Source organism: Chlorocebus sabaeus, chromosome 15 (assembly GCF_047675955.1).
Source record: "Chlorocebus sabaeus isolate Y175 chromosome 15, mChlSab1.0.hap1, whole genome shotgun sequence".
NCBI lineage: Eukaryota > Metazoa > Chordata > Mammalia > Primates > Cercopithecidae > Chlorocebus > Chlorocebus sabaeus.
In genome coordinates, this window is record NC_132918.1 from 38568450 (window position 1) to 38589226 (window position 20777).

At 38.0% G+C, this 20777-nt stretch overlaps 1 protein-coding gene across 50 annotated transcripts in view; it reads right to left on the reverse strand.

Moving 5' to 3' along the window:
* The window catches only part of MBNL1 (muscleblind like splicing regulator 1), a 221851-nt gene that overhangs the window by 29942 nt on the left and 171132 nt on the right, over nt 1–20777 (reverse strand). For all 50 annotated transcript variants that reach the window (XM_073023507.1, XM_008008689.3, XM_008008668.3 and 47 more), the window contains 2 exons: nt 20183–20353; nt 2524–2724 (listed from right to left, as the gene is read on the reverse strand). In XM_073023507.1, the coding sequence (XP_072879608.1) occupies nt 2524–2724; nt 20183–20353 (372 nt within the window). The remainder of the gene's footprint in view (nt 1–2523; nt 2725–20182; nt 20354–20777) is intronic.

The following is a 20777-nucleotide window of genomic DNA, read 5'->3' on the forward strand; positions in this document are numbered from 1 at the left end:
CATCCCTCAAAGAAATCGTGGATGACACGTAACAAATTGAAAAACTTTCCATGCTCATGGATAGGAAGAATCTGTAACATTAAAATGGCCATACTTCATTTTATGCATATACTTCGTTCAATGCAAGTTATACATTCCATGTTATTCCTGTCAAACTACCAATGACATTCTTCACAGAATTAGAAAAAAAAAAAAAAACTACTTAAAAATTCATATGAAATAAAAAAAGAGCTTGAACAGCCAATAGCCAATACAATCTTAAGCAAAAATAACAAAGCTGGAGGCATTACATTACCTGACTTCAAACTATAGTACAAGGCTACAGTAAACAAAACAACAAGGTACTGGTACAAAAAAAGACACACAGACCAATGGAACAGAATAGAGAGCCTAGAAATAATGCAGCACACCTATAACTATTTGATCTCCAACGAAGTTGACAATAACAAGCAATGAGGAAAGGACTCCCTGTTCAATAAATGGTGCCAGGATAACTGGCTAGCTATACACAGAAGATTGAAACTGAACCCCTTCTTTACACCATATACAAAAATCAACTGAAGACGGATTAAAGGCTTAAGTGTAAAACCCCAAACTATAAAACCCCTGAAAGATAACATAGGAAATACCATTCTTGACACAGGACCTGGCAAAGATTTCATGACAAACATACCAAAAGCAATCGTGACAAAAATAAAAATGGAAAAATGGTATATAATTAAACTAAAGAGCTTCTACACAGCAAAAGAAGCTATCAACGGAATAAACAGCCTACAGAATGGGAGAAAATATTTACAAACTATGTATTCCACAAAGGTCTAATATCTAGAATCTGTAAGGAACTTAAATTTACGAGCAAAAAACAACCCTATTACAAAGTGGGTGAAGGACATAAACAGATGCTTTTCAAAGAAAGATATACAAGTGGCCAATAAGTATATGAAGAATGTCCATTATCACTAATATTAGAGAAATGCAAATCAAAACCACCAGATACCATCTCACACCAGTTAAAATGTCTATTATTAAAAACTCAAAAAATAATGAATGTTGGTAAGGTTGCAAAGAAATAGAAACAATTATACACTGCTGGTGGGAGTGCAAATTAATTCAACCATTGTGGAAAACAGTGTAGCAATTCCTCAAAGACCTAAAAACAGAAATCATTTGACCCAGTAATCCCATTACTGGGTATTTACCCAAGGAATATAAATCGTTCTACCATAAAGACACACGTGTATATTCACTGCAGCACTATTCACAACAGCAAAAACATGGAATCAACCTAAGTGTCCATCAATGGTAGCCTGGATAAAGAAAATGTGGTATATATACACTATGGAATACTATGCAGACATAAAAAAGAATGAGATCACGTCCTTTGCAGCAACATAGATTGAGCTGGAGGCCCTTATCTGAAGCAAACTAATACAGAAACAGGAAACCACATACCACATGTTCTCACTTGTAAGTGGGGGCTAAATGATGAGACCTCATGGACACACAAAGAGGGAAACAGCAGATGTTAGGGCCTATTTGAGGGTGGATGGTGGGAGGGGGGAGAGGATCAGAAAAAAATACCTATTGGGTATTGTGCTTATTACCTGGGTGATGAAATAATCTCTACACCAAACCCCAATGGTATAAAGTTAACCTATATAAAAACCTGCACATGTACCCCTGAACCTAAAATGTAAGTTAAAAAAATATATCACCTCATCCTCACCAGGGAAAAGAGGAAAAAGTCATTTTACTCTTTAGGTGGGTTCAATGACAGGTTTGTACCTTCAATGTACATTTGATGCTGTCACTTTTTCTCTACATCTATAATTTACCAAATTCATTAATTCACAGTCATGTTGAAATTCTGAACAACCACTTTGAAGTAAGATTTATAACGTTAATATCTTTTTCATGTACCAATAGCGGAGCCCACGCATCTGATCATCCTTTACTCTAGAACTTAAGAGGATTATGCAAAAAACTTTTATGAGAGCACACTTCATAAACAAAGTTTCCTTTCTACTTCAACCAAAATATTGTACAGCTTATGAGGAAATTTGCAATAATAAATTGTAAAATGTTTTACAGACACTAATATTTGTTAATCTTTATGAGAACAATTTTTAGGGGATTGATAATGTTTGTTATTCTTGATAGTTGCAACAACAACAACAAACACTCAGGAGGCATTTGCTATGTGCCAGATATTCCCCTAACTCTTTGAGGTAAGTGCCGTTTTAAAGATGAGGAAATTGAGGTACAGTGATATAACCAGGCAATCTGACTTTAGGGTCCAACTTCTTATCCACTATTCTAAACATGGATGTTGTAGCCTTTATAAATATTACATTAATCAAATACAGCATATCTATACTCTAGTAAAATGTTCCAAACCCTAAGCCAAAATCTCTGTTTTAAAATTTTTACAACTTTTTGGCCATGGAAACACACAAACAAACAAAAAAATACACTTGGAGAATTAGAATGTAGTACATAAAGACACCAACTAGTCATTCCTACCTCAAGTCTGTCTGTTCGCATTAATTTCTGTGCAGCAGCTGCAGCAGCTGCAGGTACAGGGACACCCGGATTCCCTGTAACCAACATTGGTGCAGTCGGCAAGATCTCTGCTGGGACCAGGCTTGGAGAAACAGGTCCCAGATAGGGATTAAAGGCTGCTGATGCATTGGTGGCTAAGCTTGGTGCAACTGAAAACATTGGCTGAAAAAGAAAATAAAAGCAAAATTTAACAAGCAGGTCTCAGCTCAAAGTTGATATTCTTAATTATACATTTGTCCTCCATCCATCTATCAACTCTTCCTTCCTTCCCTTCTTCCCTTTAATCCTGTGTTCATTTACCATTTGTCCCCCATCCATCTATCCATTCTTCCTTCCTTGCCTTCTTCCCTTTAATCCTGTGTTCATTTACTATCATTTAGGGTAAGGCTGTTTTATTAAATAAGCACTCATCAAATCAATGTTTTTCTAAAATATAACAGGTAAAATATCCATTAAATTATTCACTGGAATTTTGAACCTGAGGGTCTATAACACTTGTAATTTTTTTTTTTTTTTTTTGAAAAATAGATAAACTAGGCAGAAACTCCTTGTGGTCACCTAATCTTCATCTTTGCCCTGACTTAATTCTGGATATTTGTCTAAGAAATACATTTTGTAATTGCTATGTCAGATGTACTTGAAAGACCTGTTTACTACTGTTAATAGGTTGCAAGTGTCCTATGATCCGGAATAAATAAAGTAGAACTCCCAGGGGATAAAAGAGTTTCACAGTCAATGTAAGCTGTAAATAAATCTCATGGGTATGGGAAAGGTGATGATGACACCTTGTCTTCTGAGCACATAAGATAAAGTGTTTGGTACACTTACTTGATGGTGATTTTTCTGGGGGAAATTATAAATGTTCCACTAGTCTATCATACCTTACTAAGGGAAAACAAGTCTAAAATGTGAAGTCTGAAGTAGAACTGCTACTAAGGAAACGCTACATGATTAGTCAAGGAAATACATATGGCAGAACTGAATAAACAGCTACAAGACAGAATTTCTTCCAGAAATGCTTTCATGGATACCCAAGGATTGTTTCTATTTGTTGATATGCAAACTTGCATATCATAAAATATATTTGTTCCTGAATAGCATTAATTTACCTGAAATCTAACAATTTGTTTTTCTAGTGTTTAAAGTACAACAGAACACAAACAATTTCATATCTTATCGATAGTACATTTTTAACTTCCTAACAGACTCTCAATTCTAGTTCTCGAAGTTTAATGCTTCATGTAATAATGCTTGTTTCTGAAACACAAAAGCTTGTAGGCAAAACGGATGCTGTTCTTTAAGGTAATTTTTTTTTTTTTTTTTTTTTTTTTTTTTGAGACGGAGCCTTGCTCTGTTGCCCCAGCTAGAGTGCAGTGGTGCAATCTTGGCTCACTGTAAGCTCCACCTCCCGGGTTCATGCCATTCTCCTGCCTCAGCCTCCCTAGTAGCTGGGACTACAGAGGTGCCCACCACCATGCCTGGCTAATTTTTTGTATTTTTAGTAGAGACAGGGTTTCATCATGTTAGCCAGGATGGTCTCAATCTCCTGACCTCATGATCCGCCCACTTCGGCCTCCCAAAGTGCTGAGATTACAGGCCTGAGCCACCGAGCCCAGCCTCTTTAAGGTACTATTTAACAATTTATTTTCTTTACTCAGCAGTAATGAACAGAATTACAGAACATTTTTTAGAATAAAAGAGACATTATAATGTATTAAAAACTAATTCTGCCATCTGATAGGAATAAGAAATTACATGGTCCCTGAATATATGTAGCATTCAAGAGAGCTTTGTAGTAAAACTTTTTGCAATATAAGGCATACATTACAAATGTAATTCTTATAGTACAAAAGAAATACGTTAAAAAGTAAAATATATCCTTTATTCACTCTGGCCCTGACTGATTCTATATTTAGAAAAATAAAATGAATTTCAAGTGTTCCCTTTTTCTTAGGGCAGTGGTTTTCAACCGAGTTGTTTTGCCTCTCAGGAGACACCTGGCAATGTCTAAAGACATTTTTGGTTATCACAGCTGGAGGGGAACTATTGCATTCAACGGATGGAAGCCAGGGATGCTGCTAAGTGTTCTACAACATATAAGACAGCCCCTCGCAACAAAGAATTATCCAGCCCCGAAAGTCAATACTGTCAATGTTAAGAAGGTCTTTCTTAGGGAACTCTTCTGTTGACCTCAAAAATTGCTTGGGAAGCACTCTTTGCATTTAGCTACACATTTTTACTAACAAAAATATGAAAAACCAGAATATGCAATACCTAATGTGATTCATTGAGAAGAAACAATACAATATAGATTATATCATTTCAACTTAAAATAATTATGCCTCTGAACACGTTGGTTTGAATGCCATGTTTAGCTGCTCTGCCAGGTCGATGGCTCTTGCCTGATGAAGTGGTCTCAAGTAGCACCTCTAATCCCCAACCCCTCCCAGCACAAAGCAGCAACCTGCAGACAACAAGAACTATCTGTGCATTCCAGATCTTAACAATCAACAAGCTGTCAGAAACTAGGGCCCAGGGCAGTCTCTGTCCACCAACACTTCCCAGAGCCACAGCTGACTTAATGCTGCGCCACTGTCCATTCTCTGTCCAGGTGGCAGCAGGACAAGGATTGATTGTATAGTGAATATATGTTGAACTTGGATTTCTATTCAAGGATATTCAGGTTAAACTTGTACTTTGTTATACATTGTCAGATTGCATATGAAAATCCAGCCAGACCAGCACCCTAATTTCTATATTAGTCATTTAAGAATTATGAGAAATTTAGCATAGAAGACTAAAAGAGTCTATGTCAGGGGACTAACAGACTAGTTCAGCAAATGGACAACAGAAGCTATTCATGATCATTCCTCTTTGCATTCTTTTACTATGAATAAACATGTATTTCCAGATAGTGCATTTTTAATGTATACTTCAGAAAGTTACTGAGATGTTTATGTTACTGTACATAATCTACTATAATTATTTAAAAGCAAAGGACAAATTTAAAAATGTTTTTGGAAGAAAAAGCATTTTTATTTTAATAAAATGAGACCAGAGGCTACTCAGCTCTCTTAAATCTCATCAAATAAAATACACTGGAAATCTAAAAATGCATATAATGCAGCTGTTGCACATTACAGGCAGAATTATACTTTTATTATGTAAAAATACTGCTTTAATAACTGGCAATAATCTTTCCTGAGTTGTTTCTATAGAGTCAGCAAGAGAATTGATCTTTTGCTTTAATTCAGCAGAGCAAATTCAAATCTGAACAATTTTAGGGCACTGTCCCCAAGTAAAGTCTGTAGGAGCTTTTAAAAATGTGAAACATCAACTATTCAGCAAGCATTATTTCAAATTGTTCCCTCTTTCGATAAGCAGAGCTATATGCTGAATAGGCAGACAATCAATAACTAGCTTTATACTTTGAAACTTGATTCCAAAAGACAGACAGACAGACACACACACACACACACACGCAACATTCATTTATTTTAAATTTTTGTAAGTTTGTTACACCACTTTAGTCATACTGTTTTTTCAAAGAGTGCCATGTTGAAGATAGGTCACTGCTAGCCCCAACAGAGAGTGCCCTAATCAGATTAGGAAAGCACTTGACCTGCACTACTGCCAGTTTTCTATTCCAAAAGCTATCCTGCAGGAGGTTCAGCAGAATCTCAAAGACAGATATTGATGCAATGTTGTTATCAAGTGGCATCCTGTTCTCTCTCTGAAAGATAACATATAACTATGTAATTGGTATATTTGATACTGACTATATTCTTGTGATAATGATTTGTAGGTATCTCTGTTCCTGGAAGACATAAGAAAGTTTGGTTTATAATTGCCTTTTGCCAAGGAACACCCTCACCAGAGAAAAACAAAGTACAAACTTACTAATTCTGGTGCTGCTTATGGGTTAATCACTTGTTTGTTTTAAATCGGACATTGATTCCATTAAGGTAATCACGCTTCGTTATAAATCAAAGTGTTAATGTCATATTGTGACCCTAGTTAGCTATGCAAACATAATTATTAGTAGTAATTCTCTATTTATTGTGTGTCAGCATCATGCTGAGTGCTTTATCTGTGCTATTTATTGTATTTAATCCTTACAACAGTAGAGTATAAATTCCCTTGGTAATTTTTTTTTTCTGTTGTGTTTTTTGAGGGGTAGAGATCAGATGAGATCTGTTTAGTTCCCTATGGTCTATATAGATTATGTGTCTATAGACACAAATGAGTGAATCGAAGGCCTAGGATGTGACCACAGGTGTGTCTGATTCCAAGTGGTTCTGACAAAGTGGTTTTCACACAATGAACCAGGTGTCCATTAAAATCACCCGGAGGACTTTTAAACCGTGAATGCCCTGGCCACTCCTCACTCGTCAGAATCTCTGGTAAGTGGCAGTATATTTTTAGAGCTCCTAGGTGATTCTAGTTCCACACACTATGTCGTTTTCTACAGATATAGGTACACTTTTCTGATTGTAAGTAAGGTCTCTAAGGATACATGTTCCCTTATGGCTCTTTTCTTTTAAACATGGTTTATCCTCCACATTAAATGCTACCTATGCCTAGCCAATCTGTTTAATTCCTAATTGTGCTTCAAGAATTAGGACTCTTTGGGTAAGTTTCTCTTGATCCATCCACATCTCTAACTATGAAGGGGTTTTTTCTTACCCTCTGTTCCCATGAACTCCTAATTACTCAAATGCAGCATAAACCACTGCATGGGTTTACCTGAATATCTCCTCTAGTCTGACAAGACTGGATGCTCCTAGAGGGCAGACTTTTGCCTTATGTCTTGTTCATGTTATTTATGTGCTACATTTAGCATCTATACAGATCCTCTATAAACATTTACTTAACATATATACTAATGGATTTGCTAACTGCTTTTCTCTGTCATAGAAACAAGCAAACACATTAAATATTCTTTAGAATATAGACTTGAATGTGAAATAAAAGTGATTGTTATTTTCTTTCTTTACCTCAAAATTTAATAATTACTATCTCTAATATACCTGTTCAAAGTTTATTCTTTTTGTTTTGCAATTTTTTATATTAAGCTTTCTAAGTTTCAGTAATGTAGTTACCATGTTGTAATGTTGCAAATATCACAGGGGCTGACATTTATCTTAAAACACCATGTGAACACTGTTTGTTTTGCAATGTTTGAGAATTAAAAAAAAAAGAGGGAGTATATGTAACAGAAATATGTAATCAGTATACACTGAAATTCACAGAACACAAACTTTAAGTCATATTTTTCTAGATTATATGTATATAAAGCAATAAAATATAAAGTGTTTTTTTAAAAAAAAAACACACATAATCCAAGTATATAAAAGCATGTTTCTGGGTAGGCATAACCCTGTAACTAGTCTCAGTGAGCTATTTTGAATATAAACAGTGCCAAAAGCTAACAGGAGGTATCAACAAATTCATGTTATAAAGTTCTTTTTTTTCTAAGAAAGCAGGGCCAGGCACAGCGGGTCTGGCCTATGATCCCAGCACTTTATGAGGCTGAGGCAGGAGAATCACTTGAGTCCAGGAGTGTGAGCTTACAGTATGCTATGACTGCACCACTGCATTCTAGGCTGGGTGACAAAGCGAGACCCTCTCTCTTAAAAAAAAAAAAAAAAAAGATAGCAAATGACTGGAATAAAATAAGAGATACTGTTACAACTTTGCCTCTAGACTGACTTGTGACTGGATAAATCAATGAGTATCTCCTTCATTCTTAGTTTCACTTCATCCTTCAATCCAGTTTTACTGAAATAACAAACATTTAAATAAAGAACACTCTGGCCCTCCTAGTAGAAAGGTATCAACCAGGCATGGCCTAGTTCCTAAAACCCTGGGCCCATTCTCTCAGGCTGCTTGAGGATTCACAGGCTCCTTAATGGAAACAGGCAGTAAGAACAGCAGGATGGATGAAAGCCTACTCAGAGAAACTGACATGGAAACATTTTACCAGAAACACTCTGGGATAAAGTGGCCTTATCTCAACCATTACCTGGATAAAATGGAAAGTAAAGAATCAAAGAACTATTTAAGAATTCTAGGTGTTCCTGGAAGCGTGACAAGTGATGACTTCAAAGCATTCTGCATCCAACTGGCAACAAATGCTTGGAAAATGACAGCAAAGTCTATCTAGGTGACAGAAGCCGCAAAGAAGCTCTCAAGACATTAGCTAAAACCAGAAACTGAATTTCTCTATTCCTAGGCTATTTCAAAATTCATGAAATGCACAGGATTTCTACACAAATTATTTATCTTGAGACACCGAATTTGTGTACCCAAAGAATAGCTGCCATCAGAAATTATGGATAGCCAAGACTACCTTTGGGATCACAGGTAAAGGCCATTACTAGAGAAATTCCAGAGATCATACAAAGCTCTTTATAACCACTGCTTATGTAGAGCTCTTTGAGGGCAATGAAGAGAGCCTGGAAACAACAGAATTTCTGAAGGACACTTGGCTGGGATGAACTGAAGAAATCTATCAGTGGCCTCCAGGTTGTAAGACACGATATACAGCCTATTTTTGGTTAAATTATGTAGGAATTTTTTTATTACATAAAATCTGCACCAGACAGTATGTGACAAAGTAAAAATAATAATTCAGAAGAAGATTCCAGAAGTTTTATTTATGTTTTTGATTATTTTTGATTTTTATTAAAGTTCTGGGATACATATGCAGAACGTGCAGGTTACATGGGTATACATGTGACATGGTGGTTTGCTGCACTCATCAACCTGTCATCTACATTAGGTATTTCTCCTAATGCTATCCCCTACCTTACCCCCCCCAACCCCCAACAGGCCCCAGTGTGTGATGTTCCCCTCCCTGTGCCCATATGTTCATTGTTCAACTCCCACCTATGAGTGAGAACATGCGGTGTTTGGTTTTCTGTTCCTGCGTTAGTTTGCTGAGAATGATGGTTTCCAGTTTCATCCATGTCCCTGCAAAGGACATGAACTCATTCTTTCTTATGGCTGCACAGTATTCCATGGTGTATTATGTGCCACATTTTCTGTATCCAGTCTATCATTCATGGGCATTTGGGTTTGTTCAAAGTATTTGTTATTGTGAATTGTGCTGCAATAAACATACGTGTGCATGTGTCTTTACAGTAGCATGATTTATAATCCTTTGAGTATACACCCAGTAATGGGACTGCTGGGTCAAATGGTATTTCTAGTTCTAGATCCTTGAGGAATCACCACACTGTCTTCCACAATGGTTGAACTAATTTACACACCCACCAACAGTGTAAAAGCATTCCTATTTCTCCACATCCTCATCAGCATCTGTTGTTTCCTGACTTTTTAGTGATCGTCATTCTAACTGGCGTGAGATGCTATCTCATTGTGGTTTTGATTTGCATTTCTTTTTTTTTTTCTTTTTGAGATGGAGCCTCTCTGTTACCCAGGTTGGAGTGCAGTGGTGCGATCTAGCGTCACTGCAACCTCCGCCTTCCAGTTTCAAGCAATTCTTTTGCCTCAGCCTCCTGAATAGCTGGGACTACAGGTGCGTGCCACCACGCCTCGATAATTTTTTGTAATTTTAGTAAAGACAGGGTTTCACTGTGTTAGCCAGGATGGTCTCGATTTCGGTCACCTCGGCCTCCCAAAGTGCTGGGATTACAGGCATGAGTCACCACGCCCGGACCCTGATTTGCATTTCTCTAATGACCAGTGATGATGAGATTTTTCATACATTTCTTGGCCACATAAATGTCTTCTTTTGAGAAGTGTCTGTTCATGTCTTTTGCCTACTTGTTGATGGTTTTTTTTTCTTTTCTTGTAAATTTGTGTAACCTATTTGCAGATTCTGGATATTAGCCCTTGGTCAGATGGATAGATTGCAAAAATTTTCTCCCATTCTGTAGGTTGCCTGTTCACTCTGAAGATAGTTTACTTTGCTGTGCAGAAGCTCTTTAGTTTAATTAGATCCCATTTGTTAATTTTGGCTTTTGTTGCCCTTGCTTTCGGTGTTTCAGTCGTCAAGTCTTTGCCCATGCCTATGTCCTGAATGCTATTGCCTTGGTCTTCTTGTTATGGTCTTGGGTCTTACGTTTAAGTCTTTAATTCATCTTGAGTTAATTTTTGTATAAGGTGCAAGGAAGGGGTCCAGTTTCAGTTTTCTGCATATGGCTAGCCAGTTTTCCCAACACCATGTATTAAATATAGAATCCTTTCCCCATTGCCTGTTTTTGTTAGGTTTGTCGAAGATCAGATGGTGGTAGATGTGTGGTGTGATTTCTGACGCCTCAGTTCTGTTCCAATGGTCTATATATCTGTTTTGGTACCAGTACTATGCTTTTTTGGTTACTGTAGCCTTGTAGTATAGTTTGAAGTCAGGTAGTGTGATACCTCCAGCTTTGTTCTTTTTGCTTAGGATTGTCTTGGCTATACAGGCTCATTTTTGGTTCTATATGAAATTTAAAGTAGTTTTTTTTTTTTTTTTCTAACTCTGTGAAGAAAGTCAATGGTAGCTTGATGGGAATACCACTGAATCTATAAATTATTTTGGACAGTATGTCCATTTTCGTGATATTGATTCTTTCTATCCATGTGCATGAAATGTTTTTCCATTTGCTTGTGTCCTCTCTTAGTTCCTTGACCAGTGGTTTGTTGTTCTCCCTGAAGAGGTCCTTCATATCCCTTGTAAATTATATTCCTAGGTATTTTATTCTCTTTGTAGCAATTGTGAATGGGAGTTCACTCATGATTTGGCTCTCTGTTTGTCTATTATTGGTGTATAGGAATGCTTGTGATTTTTGCACATTTATTTTGTATCCTGAGACTTTGCTGAAATTGCTTATCAGCTCAAGGACTTTTGGGGCTGAGACGACGGGATTTTGTAAATAAACAATCATGTCATCTGCAAACAGAGACAATTTGACTTCTTCTCTTCTTACCTGAATACGCTTTCTTTCTCTTGCCTCATTGCCCCAGTCAGAACTTCCAATACTATGTTAAATAGGAGTGGTGACAGAGGGCATCCTTATCTTGTGCCAGTTTTCAAAGGGAATGCTTCCACCTTTTGCCCATTCAATATGATATTGGCTATCAGTCTGTCATAAATAGCTCTTATTATTTTGAGATACATTCCATCAATACCTAGTTTATTATTTTTAGCATGAAGGGATGTTGAATTTTATTAAAGACCTTTCTGCATCTATTGAGATAAACATGTGGTTTTTGTCATTGGTTCTGTTTATGTGATAGACTATGTTTATTGATTTGCATATGTTGAACCAGCCTTGCATCCCAGGGATGAAACAGACTTGATCATGGTGGATAAGCTTTTTAATGTGCTCTAGATTCAGTATGCTGGTATTTTATTGAGGATTTTTGCATCAATGTTCATCAGGGATATTGGCCTGAAATTTTCTTTTTTTGTTGTGTCTCTGCCAGCTTTTGGCATCAGGATGATGCTGGCCTCGTGAAATGAGTGATGGAGGAGTCCCTCTTTTTCTATTGTTTGGAATAGTTTCAGAAGGAATGGTACCAGCTCCTCTTCGTACCTCTGGTAGAATCTGGCTGTGAATCCGTCTGGTCCTGGGCTTTTTTTTGGTTGATAGGCTATTAATTACTGCCTCAATTTCAGCACTTGTTATTGGTCTATTCAGGGATTTGACTTCTTCCTGGTTTAGTCTTGGGAGGCTGTATGTGTCCAGGAATTTATCTATTTCTTCTAGATTTTCTAGTTTATTTGCACAGACGTATTTATAGCATTCTCTGATGACAGTTTTTATTTCTGTGGGATCAGTGGTGATATCCCCTTTGTCATTTATATTGTGTCTATTTGATTCTTCTCTTTTCTTCTTTATTAGTCTTGTTAGTGGTCTATCTATTTTGTGAATCTTTTCAAAAAACCAGCTCCTGAATTCATTGATTTTTTTGAAGGGTTTTTTGTGTCTCTATTCTTCAGCCCTGCTCTGATCTTAGTTATTTCTTGTGTTCTGCTAGCTTCTGAATTTGTTTGCTCTTGCTTCTCTCGTTCTTTTAATTGTGATGTTAGGGTGTTGATTTTATATCTTTCCTGCTTTCTCACGTGGGCATTTAGTGTTACAAATTTCCCTGTAAACACCGCTTTAGCTGCGTCCCAGAGATTCTGGTACATTGCGTCTTTGTTCTCATTGGTTTCAAAGAACTGATTTATTTCTGCCTTAATCTCATTATTTACCCAGTAGTCATTCAGGAGCAGGTTGTTCAGTTTCCATGTGGTTGTATGGTTTTGAGTGGGTTTCTTAATCCTGAGTTCTAATTTGATTGCACTGTGGTCTGAGAGACTGTTTATGATTTCTGTTCTTTTGCACCTTTTGAGGAGTGTTTTACTTCCAATTATGTGGTCAACTTTGGAGTAAGTGCTTTGTGGTGCTGAGAAGAATGTATACTCTGTTGATTTGGGGTGGAGAGTCCTGTAGATGTCTATTAAGTCTGCTTGGTCCAGAGCTGAGTTCAATTCCTGAATATTCTTGTTAATTTTCTGCCTCATTGATCTGTCTAATATTGACAGGGGGGTGTTAGTCTCCCATTAGTATTGTGTGGGAGTCTGTCTCTTTGTAGGTCTGTAAGAACTTGCTTTATGAATTGGCTGCTTCTGTACTGGATGTATATATGTTTAGGATAGTTAGCGCTTCTTGTTGCATTGATCCCTTTACTAGTATGTACTGTTCTTCTTTCGTCTTTTTTTTATCTTGGTTGGTTTAAAGTCTGTTTTATCAGAGACTAGGATTGCAGACCCTGCTTTTTTTTTTTTTTTTTTTTTTTGCTTTCCATTTGCTTACTAAATATTTCTCCATGCTTTGAGACTTTGTGTATCTGTACGTAAGGTGGGGCTCCTGAATACAGCACACTGATGGGTCTTGACTCTTCATCCAGTTTGCCAGTCTGTGTCTTTTAATTGAGGCATTTAGCCTGTTTACATTTAAGGTTAATATTGTCATGTGTGAATTTGATCCTGTCATTATGATGCTAGCTGGTTATTTTGCTCATTAGTTGATGCAGTTTCTTCATACGTTGATAGTGTTTACATTTTGGTAATTTTTTAGTGGTTGGTACCAGTTTTACCTTTCCATATTCAGTGCTTCCTTCAGGAGTTCTTGTAAGGCAAGCCTGGTGGTGACAAAATCCCTCAGCATTTACTTGTCTGTAAAGGATTTTATTTCTCCTTCACTTATGAAGCTTAGTTTGGTTGGGTATGAAATTCTGGGTTGAAAATTCTTTTCTTTAAGAATGTTGAATATTGGCCCCCACTCTCTTCTGGCTTGTAGGGTTTCTGAAGAGAAATCTGCTGTTAGTCTGATGGGCTTCCCTCTGTGGGTAACCTAACCTTTCTCTCTGGCTGCCCTTAACATTTTTTTCTTCATTTAAACCTTGGTGAATCTGACGATTATATGTCTTGGGGTTGCTCTTCTCGAAGAGTATATTTGTGTTGTTCTCTGTATTTCCTGAATGTGAATTTTCTGCACCCAGTTCGAACTTCTCAGTGGCTTTGTTTACACTGTTAGCGGAAAACCACATACTCAAGCCTCAGTTGTGGCAAACGCCCTCCCCCTACCAAGCTCTGTAGTCCCAGGTTGACTTCAGACTGCTGTGCTGGCAGCGATAATTTGAAGCCAGTGGATCTTAGCTCATTGGGCTCCATGGGGGTAGGATCCACTGAGCAGGACCACTCGACTCCCTGGCTTCAGCCACCTTTCCAGGGGAGTGAATGGTTCTGTCCTGTTGGCATTCTGGGCACCACTGCGGTATGAAAAAAATCTCCTACAGCTAGCTCAGTGTCTGCCCAAACAGCCTGTCTTGCTAGGTTGGGGAAGTTCTCCTGGATCGTCCTGAAATGTGTTTTCCAACTTGGTTCCATTCTCCCCATCACTTTCAGGTACACCAATCAAACGTAGGTTTGGTCTTTTCACACAGTCCCATACTTCTTGGAGGCTTTGTTCATTCCTTTGCATTCTTTTTTCTCTAATCTTGTCTTCACACTTTATTTCATTAAGTTGATTTTCAGTCTCTGATATCCTTTCTTCCACTTGATCGATTCAGCTACTGATACTTGTGTATGCTTCACGAAGTTCTCATGCTATGTTTTTCACCTCCATCAGCTCATTTATGCTCTTCTCTAAAGTGGTTATTCTAGTTAACAGTTCCTGTAATCTTTTATCAAGGTTCATAACTTCCTTGCATTGGGTTAAAACATGCCCCTTTAGCCCAGGGGATTTGGTTATTACACACCTTCTGAAGCCTACTTCTGTCAATTCATCAAACTCATTTTCCGTCCAGTTTTGTTCCCTTGCTGGCAAGGAGTTGTGATACTTTGGAGGAGAAGAGGCAAACTGTTTTTTGGAATTTTCAGCCTTTTTGAGCTGGATTTTCCTCATCTTTGTCGATTTACCTACCTTTGGTCTTTGATGTTGGCGACCTTTGGATGGGTATTTTGCGTGTGTGTCCTTTTAGTTGATGTTGATGCTATTGCTTTCTATTTGTTAGTTTTCCTTCTGACAGTTAGTACCTTCTGCTGCAGGTCTACTGGAGCTTGCTGGAGGTCCACTCCAGACCCTGTTTGCCTGAGTAGCACTAGCAGAGGCTGCAGAACAGCAAAGATTGCTGCCTGTTCCTTCCTCTGGAAGCTTCATCCCAGAGGGGCACCCACCAGATGCCAGCTGGAGCTCTCCTATATGAAGTGTCTTTCGACCCCTGCTGGGAGGTGTCTCCCAGTCAGGAGGCACAGGGATCAGCGACCCACTCGAGGAGGCAGTCTGTCCCTTAGCAGAGTTCAAGCACTGTGCTAGGAGATCTGCTGCCCTCTTCAGAGCTGTCAGGCAGAAAGTTTAAGTCTGCTGAAGCTGTGCCCACAGCTGCCCCTTCCCCCAGGTGCTCTGTCCCAGAGAGACGGGAGTTTTATTTACAAGCCCCTGATTAGGGCTGCTGCCTTTCTTTCAGAGATGCCCTGCCCAGAGAGAAAGAATCTACAGAGGCAGTCTGGCTACAGTGGCTTTGCTGTGCTGAGGTGGTTTCTACACCCTGTTCAAACTTCCTGGCGGCTCTGTTTACACTGTGAGGGGAAACCACCTACTAAAGCCTCAATTATGGTGGATGTCCCTCCCCCTACCAAGCTTGATAGTCCCAGGTCGACTTCACACTGCTGTGCTAGCAGTGAGAATTTCACACCAGCAGGATCTTAAGCTTGTTTCGCTCCATGGGGGTGGGATCCGCTGAACAAGACCACTTGGCTCCCTGACTTCAGCCCTCTTTCCAGGGGAGTGAACAGTTCTGTCTCGCTGGCGTTCCAGGAGTCACTAGGGTATGAAACAAACAAACAAACAAACAAACAAACTCCTGCAGCTAGCTCAGTGTTTGCCCAAATGGCCACCCAGTTTTGTGTTTGAAAGCCAGGGTCCTGGTGATGTAGGCACCTGAGGGAATCTCCTAGTCTGCGGTTTGCGAAGACCGTGGGAAAAGCGTAGTATCTGGGCTGGATAGCACCATACCTCACAGCAGGGTCCCTCACGGCTTCCCTTGGCTAGGGAAGGGAATTCCCTGACCCCTTGCACTTCTCGGGTGGGGCAACACCCTACTGTGCTTCTGCTTAGCCTCTGTGGGCTGCACCAACTGTTTAACCAGTCCCAATGAGATGAACTGGGTACTTCAGTTGGAAATTCAGAAATCACCCGCCTTCTGCATTGATCTTGCTGGGAGCTGTAGAGCAGAGTTGCTCCTATTTGGCCACCTTGCTCAGGTAATTCCAGAAGTTTTATTTTTTAAAATTTCAATAATTAAATACTATAGACCTTCCATTTGTCATCAAAGAACATATGATTTTAAAAAAAGATCATTTGTATTTTATTAGTGGTTTAGAAATGACAGCAGAATGTCAATTATTCTATAATTTATAATATTAGATTTATTAATCTGTGTGGACACAGATTAAATCATTCATTTTCTACTACTTATTTTCTCATCTTATGAAATGAGATTATGTTTACATTATAAGATTGTTAAAACCTGTAGATAATATATTTCAAACTGTTCACTATTTGTTGAAGATGGTCAGAGATCTCGCTTTTTTTTTTTTTTATTAGAGACAGGGTCTTATTCTGCCACCCACGCTGGAGTGCAGTGGTGCAATCATAACTCACTGAAGCCTCAACCTCCTGGGCTCAAGTGATTCTCCTGCCTTAGCTTCCTGAGTAGCATGAGTAGCATGTACCACCACTCCCAGCTATTTCTTCTTTTTTTTTTCGGTAGAGTTGGAGTCTTGCTATGTTGCCCAGGTTGGTCTTGAACTATTGGCCTCAAGTGATCCTCCTGCCTCAGCCTCCCAAAGTGCTGGGATTACAGGTGTGAGCCACCACATCCAGCTAGGTTAGAGATCTAATGAATCAACCAAGGATGCTGAGTTGGCTAATGGTGTGTCTCCAATTAGTGCTACCACATCATAAATACCAAAAGCAGAACAGGGCGGTTAAAATCCTGGCCTTGCTACTCACTAGCTGTGTAACCTGAGCAAATTTCTTAACCCTTCTGAACTTCTCAGTTTATCTCTAGATAGTTTGTAAGGATTTAATATATAAAAAGTGCCAAGTACTGTAAAAGTCCCTAACGTATTGTATTTGTCTCAAACATTTTAAGTCCAGTTTCTGATTCTTGGCTTGGTAAATTTCAATAAAAGCTCACAAAGCCTATGAAAATGGGAAACCTTCCTACAGATACCTGCATTCCCTTAGTGTCGTGCTCTGAAGATATTAAATGTATAGACCTTGTCTCTCACAGTTTATGAGAAAATGAAAACCCAAACTTGGTTGCATAATAACCCAAGTTTAGTGGCATATTTCTTGTAGCTATCAAGCCTCTAGCTGCCTTTGCTAATAGTCTGCTAATACGTGTCCACTTCTATTCCCCATTCTATGTTGCAGCCTCTATAACTGGGCTTGTGTTCTGGGTGCTGGTTATGCTTCCTTTGAACTATGGAGCAAGTAAACGACCATGAATCTCTGCCTGTTTTTCTGGTGTTTGGGAAACTCCTTCCTTCATCTGTTCTTTCACTCTTCAAGTAATTATTGATCTCTGCTATATGCCAGGCACAATACTAGATGCTTCCAAGTTTGCTTAGGCCTTGCTGTCTCCCTCTCTCCTTCCTGTTCCTCCTAGGTTTGGGCGCTAAACTGACTGACCCTAGAGAAGTCAGATGCTGTCACCTACTTGACTAAAAGTCTTGCCACTGCTCAGATACTCTGAATACTCCTGATGGTATGGAAGTGCTCATAGTATTATCTTCTTTGATATGACCACTACCTGGGTTGGATCCAAGTTAATGCCATGTTTTCAAACACTCATCTGTAGTAGTGGCCATTCTCTTTGAGCGGCAACCCTTTTCCACATTAGTCACCTGGCTTCTTCTAGTCCTGTTAATATCCCTATTTGTAAGGCCCACATTAAACTCCCAGTAAGCAGCTGATTGTGACCATTCCATTCATTTCTGAATCTCCATGTCATCACCCTCATCAAAACAGGGCTGACTACAAAAAGGATAAAAAAGTCTCAGGTGGGGTTCTGAAGGCAAATTTCCTGTACTAAAGCTTTCTCTACAGTCATTAAAGTCCCAAATGCCTTAAAATTGAATAATTAAAATGATTTCTGTACTTATTACAAAGTCATCTCTGAATCAAGTGTATTTTTAGACAATGATCTCAGGATACCTTTAGCAGAAGGGTAATTCCACATTCAAATGTAGTCATATGAGGAAAAATTAACATAAAGCCTGAATGTGCTCACAACTAATAAAAATAATTTGTCTAAGCAGAGAATTGTCTAACAAAACTATCAGAAAATATGATGATTATTCTGATGGTTTCAGAAATCTGTGATTTAGAGATTTCATAAACAATATATTTGTTAGTAGTATTTCAAAGAGCATAAATATTGTTTACAGTTTTTCCCAGGACTGCACATACGACACCCTAGAATGGCCTTCAGAGTCAGACACAAGGACTAGGTCAGTTAATGTGGTGGCCAGTGTTCTCCTCTTCCATCTGAGAACCACACCTGCTGATCTCAAAGGTGCTCCCGGTCAACAGAGAGGGTACAGCCTGGTGATAAGCATGCTTTAAATGTTTAAGTAGAACACAGTATCTTCACATCAAGGATAGGCCTTAGAGCAACTAAGGTGGTGGCCACCCCAAAGACTTATCAGATCTTTGAAACTGGATGTGAGAGCCAAGTGCAAATGAGACTTTTGTCGTACATGTTGTCAGAGAATGGTGATAGCTATTTTTTTTTTTTAACCAAGTGGAAATCTTCATGCTATCCCAATCAAGCATGTGAAATTAGTAGATGTCACAAAAAATAACTTTAAGTTATCTCATTTTTAACTGAGCCCTCAATAATGGGGGGAAAAAACAGATCAGGTTAAAACAGACACATAATTACTTATATTCTCTCACTTCAACTGTATAGAACTGATCATTGCTATCATTGCCCACGTAATGTGGAGATCCTCCCACCTTGAAATGCAATCCCCTACTCTTTTGGAATAATTGTTGCATTAAGTTCTAAAAGAGAATAATAATTACATTGAGTTCAGGTTTTAGAATGCACTTGGAAAAAAATTAGCACCATGCTACAGTTAGCATACCAGAAAAACATGGGTCTTCACATTCCCATGACCCCATAATACTGCATATAAGCTAGTGACATAAATTACTAGCAGATATATTCTGATCATTGCAAATTTCAACATGCATTTAAATTTAAATGTAGAATTACTATGTCACAATTAACGTCAAAGTACCTTTTTCAACCTAACACTAATTCTTACGATCTTTTACATTTTGATGAATAAATATGAAGAGATTATTAAAGTCATTTATTACACACACATTCCAGAAATCTAAACAGTTAAATAGAAACGTGTGTTTCAAAGCAAGAGTCACCCATATATACTGCTCAGCAAACATTAAATATCTGTGACCACCCAGTTTTTCAACTTTAGCTCTTTAAGCCCTCAGAGTTTCAGCCTCCCCTGATTAATTCTCCTTTAATGAGACTTCCAAGTCTATGATATTGATTTACTACTGTCAGAATTTTCCTAGCATTTGTAGCTATGAAATAATTTCAACTTAAATTACAGAAGAATAAGAAAGGTGCTTTTTCAAGAAAAAGAACTATACACATTCTTTTCAAGGAGGAAGGAAAGGGAGAACTATTCTCAAAATTAAAGACCATACATACCAATTTTAAATATCATTATTACCTCTAAACGTAGCTGAAAATGTATATTGACTATACTAGTGAGTTAGATGACCACTGTAACACAGACCATTTTAACACCTGCCAGTCTTGGGATTTATTTTGAAGAAAAATTTAGAGTAAAACAAATGCTATAATGTAAATGTCCATGTCATCTGGCCAGAAATGAGTACCTACACAATGTATAAATTGTTCCAGCATTTGACTGATACTTAATTTTGCTAGAAAATGGTAAGGCAATTGAAATTCTTGTCTGTGTTCAATTCATCTGGTGCAATAATCACTTTAGTACTAAAACTGAGCACTCTGAATTACAAACTTAATGAGTGAAGACTGAAAACATGCTTACCACGGGTTGTAATGGGGCACCAGGCATCATGGCATTGGCTAGTTGCATTTGCTGGGCCAACATGGCCATGTTCTTCTGCTGAATCAAGTTATTGCGTCCATTTATCTCCAACTGCGTTTTTAAATGTGGGGGTGGATGAAGATATTTGCAGTTCTCCCTGGAGCAACGGCCCTATAAAAACAAAAGCTGCAAATGTCAGCTTAAAAAAGAATAAAATCAGCGAATTATGACAAAAAATATAATGCAAACCACCCACTTGAATGTATCATGGGTTTTTCACACAATGCACTGTCCATATCATTTGATCATACATTTAGAACAAGTAATGAATTCACCAGAATGTATTATCAATATGAGAGGTTGAGACATTTGAAAAAGTTTAAAAGCTTAAAAAGTTTCAATTATTTTAATAACATTAGCATTAATATTTCCAGATTCAAGTTTAAAAATCTACCAACTGCTAGGGTAATACTAAAACATAGAATATCAAATAACGAATATCAGTCTTCTTTCATAATATCTTCCTGGTTAAATTTAATGATTTAAGAATCAAAGTTTTATAATTTATTTTCACTTGTACTGAAATCTTAGGAAA